The 11,870-nt window shown below is 40.8% G+C and overlaps 1 protein-coding gene across 2 annotated transcripts in view; it reads right to left on the bottom strand.

The window, feature by feature from the left end:
- Positions 1 to 4,063: 4,063 nt before the first annotated feature.
- RALB (RAS like proto-oncogene B) overlaps positions 4,064 to 11,870 on the bottom strand; it is a 52,930-nt gene continuing 45,123 nt past the window's right edge. For both annotated transcript variants that reach the window (XM_050339570.1, XM_050339571.1), the window contains 2 exons: positions 10,664 to 10,841; positions 4,064 to 8,496 (listed from right to left, as the gene is read on the bottom strand). In XM_050339570.1, coding sequence (XP_050195527.1) covers positions 8,377 to 8,496; positions 10,664 to 10,841 — 298 coding nt within the window. In that variant the 3' untranslated portion in view covers positions 4,064 to 8,376. The remainder of the gene's footprint in view (positions 8,497 to 10,663; positions 10,842 to 11,870) is intronic.

Genomic DNA, 11,870 nt, shown 5'->3' with positions numbered 1-11,870 from the left:
AACACTGCAACATTTTCCTTGCCTGGCTAGAGATGGGTTGGCAGCATGAGGTATATGAAGGTAGGTTACAGGTGACAAGAATGTAAAAAGCCTATTATTAAACTAGGTGTAAGCAGTCTTGGAATTCATTAGGGCCAGAGAACTCAGCCCTGGACATTGCACCTGCTTGATTATTCGCTATTAAACAAATGCTGTAAACTTAGCTTCAAGTTGGAGAGCATTCAAATGCAGCTCTTCCTGCCCTCTGACTGGGCAGTGGGTGGAAAACAATATATGTCATGGACAAACTCCATGTGCTTTCCTCTTCCAGGAGAGAAGCAAAGTCTTTATCACAAGTTTTCACCAGGTGCACAGTCATTTGCTGTCCTCCAACTGCAGCTACAGAAAGGGAGTGAACTGCAGTGTGTTAAAGGTGTATTTGAGCACTGACCTATTTTTGTTCATCTGCCATGGGAGAGACATGTGGAAACATTGTGGTTTGATGGATTTGATTAAAAATATGCTAATGAATAAAGAAAATTAAGTGCATCCCTTGGGCTCCTGGCAAGCTGCCAAGACAGACACTGGGACCACCAACAGGGGATCCTTATGCTTCAGCTTTTGCAATCCTTCAGATTCCTGCTGTGAAGGATGGTGACCCAGCGGAAATGGGGCTTAAAGTTGAGTGGTTTGCGTGTCCTGCCTCCACTCCTCTCCAAATGCCACAGTATTTTAAAATCTATGCCCCAGGTGCTGGAATCAGCATGCATAAGAACATCTTTGTTTTCACTGAAAAAAGTACTTCTGCCATCATTGTTAAAGAAAGGGTGAAGCAAGGGTACTCAAAATGCTTGGAAACAAAAAGGCTATGAAAGAGAACTCCAAGTTCATTTTCTAAACCAAGTTCATTATTTCTAAACCAAACGCAGTTTTGGAGGCCTGACTTATGGTTTTTCAAGCTCCTGAGGCAAAGCTGCAAATGTGCCCTTTATTCCCACGCAGGAGAAGCTCTGCCTGCCCTCCTCCCTCCATACTGCTCAGAGAGGGAAAGAGGGAAAAAAAGGCAAATCAAAACAACTCAAGCAGGGAGTGTTACCCTCTGCTCCACAACTGTTTACTGCACTACTGTCATCATTCAAATGGATTTACTGAAGGTATCACATAAGAAAGCTCTAACCTGGCTGCAGGAATAGGTGAATCACAAACTCTGCTGCTATTCTTCAGGTAGGAAGCAGCTTTCATTAGCAAAGTCTGAATCGTTCAGTTCTCCTAGTGCTCATAATCCTTCCGTGAATAGTTGTTCTTCCCACGGTGTGATTCATTCTCCGTTGTCCTGCAGTCTTCAGAGCCGGAACGGGGCAGCCAACCATAGCTGGAGATGCAAGTGCCTGTCACCCAGTGGCCCTGCTCAGCACCTAATTGGGGCACAGTCACCAGCAGTGAAAGGAAAGAAGGGTTCATGTTTCATTAAGCTGCCGGAACCCAAAGAGAACCAGGAATATCTGAAACCCTTAAGCAGGTCTATACAGAAATGAAAGCAGAGACCCCAGAGTGAAAGAGATTCTTCCACACCCATGACTAGGGCACTAACTAGAAGAATAGCTGTAATTAAAACCAAACACCTAGTCCACCCTGCAGGCATTTTTTCAGCAACCTAGTAGGTTTTGGTTTTCATAGCACCAGTTTCCAAGCAGAAAACAGCTTTAACTTCTGGTTTCTGAAGACTGTCACTGCGGGAAAGGATTCCTCTATCAGGAAGGTCTGTGTCTGACCAGGACCATCTCTCTCAGGTTCTCAACAGCCTTTCTAAAACTGAAAAGCCAAACGTTTAGGGGTAAAAAAAATTTCAGAATTTCTTGGGCAATATTGCCGTGATGGTTTTCATTTATAAGCAAGAAAGAATTTGGTTATTTTTTCATATAATTACTCCTTCCCCCAGTCCACAGTTGTTTTCCTTGTTTACACATATAGAATTGTAATGCCATCATTTTGTGGGGAGTAATCATATTACAGAGCACTCTTAAGAGACCACAGGTTGAAACACTCATCCAAACAGCAGGTTCAGTTTGTTGTATGTGTTTTCCTTTTTAAAACAAAAACAGAGCACTATTAAACAGTAGGGAGTAACTTTCCTTGTCTCTCCATGCTACATGTGTGCACAAGTTTGCCCTTGGATTCTAGTATTTGACCTATGAAGCCAACATGCTTAAAACCTCCGATACCCTGAACGCTAGACTTTAAACACAAACTCTATAAACTCTGATTATATCAAAAACATGATTCTGCCTCAAAGCCAAGTAACAAAGCTCATTGAAAGGAACTTACCGTAAACTCTGGAGATTAATCAGCTCTGTCAGGAAGGCAAGCGCAGAGCACATGATCCCAGTCTCACCTCAACATTTTACTTCCAAACCCCTTTGAGGTTACAATGCTTAAGGGGCCATTTGCTGGTATATCCCCAGTAGATCCTATTCCCATAACAGACACTGAGTAGCTTGGGGGTGGGGAGGAAAGACCGAGGGCCGTGGGGGAGAGAAAGGAGGGGGGTAATCTCTGCCCCGCCCCCAAATTAAGCCTTTATATTTCAAAGAAAGCCCAGCATCTGTAGTCACCCTTAGAAACAAAATGTTTTGTGAAGTACTCCACAGTCTCATGGAACAATAAGTATTCTTTCTGGCATGCAAATCAGTGCTCAGTGAGCAGAACAAACTTACACTTGCAATGCAAACTGGTTTAATGCCATAGAAAACGTAAATCCACCATCCTCATGAGAAATTGGGTGTTCTGCTGCACAGAAGAATGTTTAGGCAAGATTTAACATTAGCATTTGCATGCAAAAGGAAAATTTAAATTTAGAACAAGGTCTCATACTGCATGAGAGAATCATACAGCAGAGTAACAAAACCAGAAGAATTTAGCTAGTGTAGATTTCTACACGTAAGTCAGGTGGCAGATAAATAGCAGTGACTTGTACGCTCGTCTGAGCATGCTGAACAGCCCCTCTCCGTGGTAGAGCTTCTAACTCCTAAATCCACAAGATGGAGCCAGCAGTTCTCAGGAAGAGCTGACTGTACCATCCCAGGAACTGTCAGAGCACTTAGCTCACAGAACTACACTAAAGTGTTCTAGTTGGACCACAACACAGGCAAGCACGAAGGCAGAAGCCAAGCTATATCGAGCAGTCATTCTCCAGCTTCATCCTGCTGCATCTAAAGGCAAGCCTGTTCCTTACAAACATCCACAGAGGATCAGAAGAAAAAAAAGCGCCATTCTGGGCTTCGAGCACAGCTATAATACACAGCTGTGCTCAGAGCCTTCTCCTATCTGACACCTTCCATGCTACCCTTTCTCTGCCACAGAATATTTTAAAAGTTACTTCCCTGGAAAGCAGAGCTACATAAACCACCGTGGCAATCTGAAACACAGGGCAAACACCGGACAAACACCATGTTAACAAGATTATGTAAATATGTAGTCCTTGGCCAGAAGTCATCAGCTAGGGAATGTTCCATTTCCAACTTGTACAGCAGTGGCAGCAGAAACTGCACCCCAAGTCTACTGTGAAACTCATTTCCCTGTCACTCCAAATTAAGTGGCATTAGGTTGTCATGAGTCTCTCCTGAGCTATCCTGCCTCAGAGACATCTCAGCTTCTCTGCTGCAGTTCATTCATCACAACCCTATGTGGAGAATGGAGTCTGGCACACTCAGAAGACTAAGGACCAGTTTTCCCATATAGCATTGCTTATTCTGTTATTTGAGCCACAAGACTGAAGGAAAGCAACTCTGTCATTTACACAGTTGATACAAGCTGTCTGATCTAATTAGACTGTGGAAAATTAATTGTGAATGAATCAAACTACTATGTCAGTTCAGTCCTGAAAAACATGCATACCATTTCCAGAAAACCAATGATGAGGGTCTCAGTCACCTCTTCCTCTCTCTTCCCACAGTCTGCAATACAATCTTGTTATATATTTGACAGAAAGGTTAGTTCCAGACACTGAAAGTCAGTGGTTGGCTGGTTCAAGAATTTGGGGATTAGACATGCTTTTAGAATGCTGTAAAAATCAATAACAAACAAATTATGAAGCTCATTTTTTCTTTTTATTATCAATAGTAATACAAATCAGTTGTATTAGCATGATAATGAAAAGTGACCAGTTTTACAGACATTAGAAATGTTTGTGCAAGTTAGAGACAAAGCTCTGAAGCTATGTAAGGAAAAAAATAAGAATTTACATCATATAGTATAGCATACATAGTTTAGAGGCAGTTTTATTAAGTCTTGCAATCACAATCACTTCCTCTACGCTAAACCTCTCACTTGGTGTTAGAGATAACACCTTCCCCTCCCAAGAGGAACACCTGCCATTTCCATGAAGTGTGGAGATTACAGTGAAAAATCAAAGCTTTTTTTGTTCCTCTTCCCTCCTTCTCCCAACTATAAAGTCAACAGGAGGTGAACATTGCAACATATGCTTAAAGCAATTAAGGAAAGCTTCTGTCTACATAAGCTCTGAGTTGAACTGATAAACAGTATCCTCTTTTTGAGCAAGAATTGATAGACCTGTTAGGCCCAAATACTGGGTTAATGCTTTGGAAAACTTTAAAAAAAGATCCAAGTGAGCTTTTAGTTAGATGCATTTCCCCCCTACATCCCTCTCACTACGTTCCAGATTGCAGCTTTGTACCTTAGACCTAAAGTATTCTTAAGCATTATACTTAAGCCAGATAAGATTCAACTGGAACTTCAGATGGTTATAAACATGTTGCTTAAGTTTAATGCCTAGTAAATGTATGCACACATCTTTCTCTTCAAGCCAAGTGTTCACCTAGAAATTGCAGTAAAGGTGTATTAGTCTGTATAGAACACGTGGCACACTTCATGCTGCATCTGTACTCTCACCTGGAGAGATGCTCCTCTAGAAAAAAAGAAGAGTCAAGTCTGCCATTGCACTCCTGCAGTTTAATCTGCTTTTTTCATATAATGACTTAGCCCTTGTGATAACAGGGGCTTGTCTCAGATGTTTGCTCTGCTCAAACGAGAAGGAAAACGAGCACTTGAACGTCCACAGCTAAGCCACATATGGAAGATTGCACGTAGCAGTAAACAGTTCCCTGACTTTATGTTAAGCCATTATGCAAGAATAATACTTGAATGCTTAAGTGCAAGTGCATAGTCAAGTCTTGCATGACCTCCAGCTTCAGATATCCAGTTACTTGCCTACAGCCATGCTCCAGAATGATTTAAGAGCACAGTACACCGATGAAGAGAAGTCTTATTCTTTAACCACCCAACACGCAAAAGGTTGCTAGAATCTTCACTACAGCCCTCAGTTGCCTCAGCTACACACCATGGCTAGCAGGCAGCCACACACACCCCTCGTCAAAGTCATCCTTATTTGAGGCACCTGATCTGCAGTTACTCATTTTGATTAGAAGCAAAAGCTTCATTTACTCTGCTCACAGGAATCCCATTTTATCTCTGCGCCATTTTATATTCACTCCACTCAACCCACCTGATGCTGATGTCCATGGATGTCCAGTGAAGCACACCTGGAAGCCATTCAAGGACCCTCAAGTCATATTGCCCCTACTTAGAAGGGCATACATTCAGGCACTTCCACTATAGGAGGTGGAGGCAACAGGATTCCAGTCCAGGGGACCCTTCCTGGTACAAGTCAGAATGCTTGTTGCCCACTGTTACAAACTCAGCAAGGTAGCTGCCTCGTTTATCCTGTTTTCAGCTGTAACTGGAAAGTTAAACTGAAGTTTTTCACGAGTACAGAAGAGGAATAGTGAAAAGCTGCTTTACTTAGTCTCCAGGCCTGGTTTTTCTGGAGCGGGTGACAAGCACAGAACACTGAAGAGACGCAGCACCAAGCCATGAAGCAAGCACCTTCTCCTAAGTCCATCTCAGTGGTGTAGCTTTATCAGTTGGAACAAAAAAAAAAGAAAAATAACCTGAGTGAGAACAGCACATGGACTGTAAGAACACTAGTGGGAGACTTGCTGTTCCGAGAAATTCATCTGTCCTATCAAATACTGTCAGGTACTTTAAGACTAAAAAGATCACAGGTCAAGGCATGCAAGTCTCTTGAGCCAATACAGCTGAGCTGCTCATTGTGAGCTTTGCTGAGTTCATTATTCATACAGCAAGGACAGTTTATTCAGTTTTGTTAATGTTTTCCAACCTGCCTTGGAGGGGCTTGACCCAGATAAACTTGTAATGTTAACTCAACTGTTGTTTATCCTTTAGGTTAATTAAGGACTTAAACCTTTAAGTTGCAACTAAAACCAAACCTAAGTGAGTTGCCTTCCTCTGGAAGAAGACATTCATTTGCTGTATGCACTCAAAATGGACTTTTGTCCATGGAAGTTCAAGAGGAAACTTTGATAGAAGTGTTACAGCTCCCAGTTTCCTATGAGGTGCTTCGGCTTTAGACACCGGTGATAGAGCTCAAGTGCAAGGTCTGCAAACCAGCAGGTTTCCAGCTTCTGCTTCAAAACAGTATTGTCGAGTTGGCAATTAATTACACTGCTCAGAGAGAAGCATTTCCAGAACTGGTTAACCATTCTTTCTGCCCATACAAGATAACAGTAACAGAGAAGGAATTTAATTTGACAAGAATGAAGATTACAGCACCTTTTATTTAGTACAGTTTCCCCAATCCAATGCGTTGCCTGACAAGTTGAACTAGTTATGGAAGACAATGAGTTTGTGATAAGTCCCTGTGAAACGTCAGGCCAACGGAGGTTCTGATATCTACCACATCTAACTTTTTTCAAAGTTCAGAGATGGAATGCACAAAAGCAATCTAGTACATGTTAAAAAATATTTTTCAACCTCAAATTACAACACTAAGTACTGAACAGTATTCACTACTCCTTCATCTCAGGAAGAAACACCATTTGTTAATTTAGTGCTGCAGTGTGCTTCATTGAACAACTTGGATTACTTTCACCAAGCCACTGTGTTTTGAGAATCCAGTTACAAGCAAGATACAGTCTGTACTTAAAAGTCTCTCTACTCCTTCAAAGTTACAATTCAGTGAGAGACTCTGCAATCAGAAGACTTACTTTTACATGGTGACAGAAGTGTTTTTTGGCAACTGCACTTAATTTAAAGCTCAGCTCAGTCAGCTGAGAACAGGACCTGCTAAGTACTGACTTTTCCATTTCTAGACTGTTTTTGATGAACAATACGTGACCACCATTGCATAACTGACAGCAAAACTCACCACGTGCTAGGTTGCTGTGCATCAGAAACACTACATATAAAATTAACAGTGAGTAATAGATGTGGCAACTGCTTAACTTCATTTGCTTTTTGACACCATACAACTCACTAGCCAGCTAATCATTGAGAGGTAGCATGTATGCCTCACCTATTCCAAGACATGATTGTGTGATGGGACCCATCCTTACTCAATATTGTTATCTTCAGCAAGACAAGAGACAGATGCAGATGTTCTCACTTTCCAACATTATCATCACAAGTGTTCCAATATAAACAAAACTGATTTAATCAACACTGATTTCCACTATTCCAGTACCAGGGAGAGGAAGGATGAGAGATGTAGAGCGTAATTGACTCTAGACACAATACATGAAAGAAACCAAGGACAGCATTTCAAGGAGATGGTGACATCATTCCTTTTGAGAAAGGCTTATAGTCATTTTCTCACCCAATACCACTAATTTAAGGATGAGAAGACAGACCAGCAGGGAGTGCATATAGCCAGTATTTAAATATCAATTTTTGCATTGCCTAAATAAGTCTGAATTGAGTCCATAGGCTTGATTCATGAATGCTGTATTGACTAAAGGGAACACAGGAGAAAGTTTATTTTGAGTTGACTGTCAACTGTCAGTTGCTATTTCTTACATGGAGTGTGGGGAGGAAGTCAGCAGATCTCAGTGTAAGAAATATCAGTGACAACAGAAGATGGAGACTCAAACCCTTTACCAGGTGTTACATCTAGCCTTTCTGCAGTTTGCACCATCAAGGAGGGCAGCAACAGCGGTGGAAGTGTTTGAACCTGAACAGCTGTGCTTGTTAAGGCCAGTAGAGGTTCAAGAGAAACACAGAGAAACATTAGAAGGAGTTAATACAAAAGTACACTGTGTAACCAAGCAGAAGGACTGTAGTTCTGAAACTGTTTCTAGTTTTGAAAGACACTGGGAAGAAGGAGCCCATTTCAGTTTAAGTAGGCAAAGGTTTTGTTGGATATCAGAAATGGTTTCAAAGTTCTGTTTTCACATTGTGAAGGTGTGATATGCAAAGCAAAAGATAAAGGAGTCAATACAGACTTCCTTTCATGAATCCAGCCCTATATCCTTAGTGGTATATTATCCATGCCACCTGTAGATAGATATTTACAGTTCCCAAGCATCACAGTAAGCAACATCTTTCTTTAAAGCTTTTCTTGTTCTTGCCACTTTTCTTGCCATTCTTGTCTTTGTTTTCTGACATTTTCTTTGCTCTTATTTCTCTCATTAAATCAAAGAATACCTAGGAAGGAAAAATAAAGAGAGATTAAACAAGATCAGCCACCAGAAAGCAGATCAAAACTAGTGTATTCAGCAGCAAATAAAGATGCAGGACCACACTGTACCCAATATAGCTGAAGTGAGTCTGGACACAGATCCCAGTGACAAACTCAACATCAGAATTATGTAGTATGTCAAGCAGGGGCAAAAAAGTTGCACAATCTTACTGGACTATCAAAAAAATTCAATAGGCCTGTTTTAAGAGCTTTCTGTGGAATACCATTCTTGCACGAAAGTAGCATTCAGAGCTCATGAGGACATTTGTCTGTACCTAGCAAACATTTAGAGGCAAATCACTCTTGTTAACTATGAAAAGCATTTAGTCCAGTCTCTTCCATGTAGTTACACATGCACTCTGCTTTTAGTATTCTGCTTGCTTTATAATTACAAAGCTACAGCTGTAAAGTGACAGTGTCAGGTACAAAACATTTTCAGACTATGTCAGAAGAAAGATTCAGACAAAGTCATGCTTTCTTTCATGTTTCACTATTGTTTTCTCCAAAATTCTAGCTGATTTCAGCCCTGTATGCCTGACACCTAGGTACATACCACTTGAGGTGCAACAGCTGTTTTGCTGTAGTTATTGGGAAAAATGATTCTTAGGATTATAGAACAAGAGTTTAGTGTCACTCTGTAGAATTAGGGTGCTTTGTTTTGTTTGTGGGTTTGTTGTTTTTTTTTCAAATGTGGAACTTTCAAGTCTTTGACACTTGGAAACAACACAGTGCCACTGATCAGAAATAGATGATTTATCTTTCAAAAACCTCAAGTTTTTTTTATTCTGCTACTGTATTAATGCACAATCCTCACAAAGACCAATACCTTGTCTTACTATACACAAAACCGCTCATATAGAGGATAACCAGTATGTCACATGAGCTGGGTAGTGAAGACCTATTACAGCAAGTCTAGATCACCCTGCTTAGATCACCCTCTAGATCACACTGCAGACACACAGCTCCATGGCTGTTAATCCCAACTGAACAGAAAGACAGTTTAAGTACAAAACAGGCTTGGCATTTGCTAGTAATATGAGATAGACTTGCTTTTGCCTGTGAGCTAAGTATTCATGTTTTACTATATCACTCAGCTTATGCAACTGATTGTGACTTTCTAGTAACATTCTGCAAGTCAAAATGGTTCTTTACCAAAACTCAGATTGTGCCACGTCCACGTATAACCAAAAGATCTCAATTCAGGAGTTTCATATATACAGTTTTAATGAGAGAAGGAGTTCTTATAAGTAACTTATGCACCAACTGCATTTCTGTTAGTGAACTAATATAGACTAGAAGAACAGGGAGCTGTTTAAGAGAACTTAAGAGTACAGCTAGCTGTAAGAGTTTTTTATCCAAAGAGAAAACTGCTTAAAATTTGTAATTTTTAAAGAAATGCATATTAGCAAGACACCTTTGGAGTTCTTAGGGTGCACAACAGTAATTTCAGATTATCTTCTGTGGACAGATGAAGTAAAAAGGCACCTTTTTGTTCAAGAAGCCCTCACTACACACAAAATCAAGGGGATGACTGAAACTTACTTTTTCCCCTCTACTGGACAAATACTCTATTAGTCATAACTCCTCTGTCCTCTGGAATAGCCCACCACCACTGTTTATGCAAGAAACAAGCCACAGAATAAAGAAAAAATATTAATCCTGTATCAGCAAGGACAAGTCAAAACAGGACAGAAGACATAGCAAGAAGAGTCCTCACAATTCGAAGTAGTCTTGGTAGAAAACAAGTCTTTAAGATTAACCACCCATAGCTTTATGGGGAAGTGGGGACAATTTTTAAGTGTCCTTAGCTTGTTATTTATTGGTGTTATAAACAAAATAACCATACTTCAGGGAATCCTGAGAACTGTTTACCCCCTGTATTATTGAAAAGCTATTGGTTCAGGTACAAACAACTAAAACAAGACAATAGCATTACCTTGTTCCAGATCTCAGGTTCCTCTAAGCTAGATATTTGGTTAAGTATACACATTTCACTAAATTCACTGATTTATTTTTTTTATTATTACAAACTAGGCTTTCAGAAGCCAAACTGTGGATTTGCTCTTGTCCCAGCAAGAATCAGATACTAAACATGCAGTAATGCTCTAATTGAACAGATGTCATTTGTCTTACCTTATCTACATTCGCTCTAGTTTTGGCAGAGGTTTCTACGTACTGCACACCCCATTCCTCTGCCTTACTTCTGGCCTCTTCTACAGGCACTTGTCTGCGCTCCTCCAAGTCAGATTTGTTTCCCACTACCAGTAAAGGAATTTTATCCTCTTCAGCCTTCACACGCAGGATCTGTTCCCTAATGCATCAGGTATTCAAAATAAAAATATCTGTGTTAATAGGATCAACAAAGCTCCCACACTTACCAGGAGTGGCTCAAGTGGTCTGCACATTAATAGTGTCTACAACACAGCATTTCCCAAAAGCTGGACACACACTTTAAAATTATTCCAAGGTTAACATACTAATGCTATGGGCTTTACACTACTGAAAGCCTAACACTTTGAGGAAGGCCGTTTTACCATTTAGTTAGTGAGTTATTAGGCTCTAATAAAGAAGAACTGTGAGGCAGAAGAGCTACTGGCAACAGGAGCTCATACTTGAATGAGGAAAAGAGTATACAAGTGCCATGTCTGCCAAGTTCCACCTTGGCATTCAGTCACCATTTTCAGTTCACAGTCTGCATCACATCTCAGTATAGGTCTCGGCAACATAAAGTCTTTGCCAAGGCAATAGGTTGGGAACAGCCTAAGTAGCTGGCAGAGATCATTCCTAAAATGGGTACCTAAACTCTACACAGAGATGAGAGTGTTACTATGAAGTGCTGAACTAAAGTACTAGCAAACCTTCCTGCATCAAAGACTCCAGGAAGATATTTGAACCATCAGCATTAATCTTGCTATCCTCTGTCATGCAAAGAGGCCTTATCAGCATCCAGGAAAGGAGATGGAGTGATGTTGCATACCAGTCTAAGTCTGTGCTATTACTGGAGTAAAACACAGGTTGAGACCAGACTGACATGTGCTGCTGTCCATCCAGGATGCCGGGAAACTCTACCAGTCTACAGCTATTTTTAGATGGCTTCATTTTGTTATGAACGAGAGCCAAATCAGGCATGAGCATGGTGCTACACCCTCCAATCCTGCTGAGCTACCATACTGCTTCAGATGCCTGCATTTTCCATCCACAAAATAACAATGTATGGACAGTACATGAGACTCTAAAATAGCATTAATACTGGAGCAGACAATCTGCTCTTGCATTCAACTGCACCTTCACAAACTTTCAGATTACAGAGGCACTGAAAGCTAACACTGAATGCATCACA

Source organism: Myiozetetes cayanensis, unplaced genomic scaffold (genome assembly GCF_022539395.1).
Source record: "Myiozetetes cayanensis isolate MyiCay16 unplaced genomic scaffold, myiCay2020 scf9, whole genome shotgun sequence".
Classification (NCBI taxonomy): domain Eukaryota; kingdom Metazoa; phylum Chordata; class Aves; order Passeriformes; family Tyrannidae; genus Myiozetetes; species Myiozetetes cayanensis.
The sequence above is the reverse complement of the archived record's forward strand: the minus strand, read 5'-3'. Positions and strand labels throughout refer to the sequence as shown.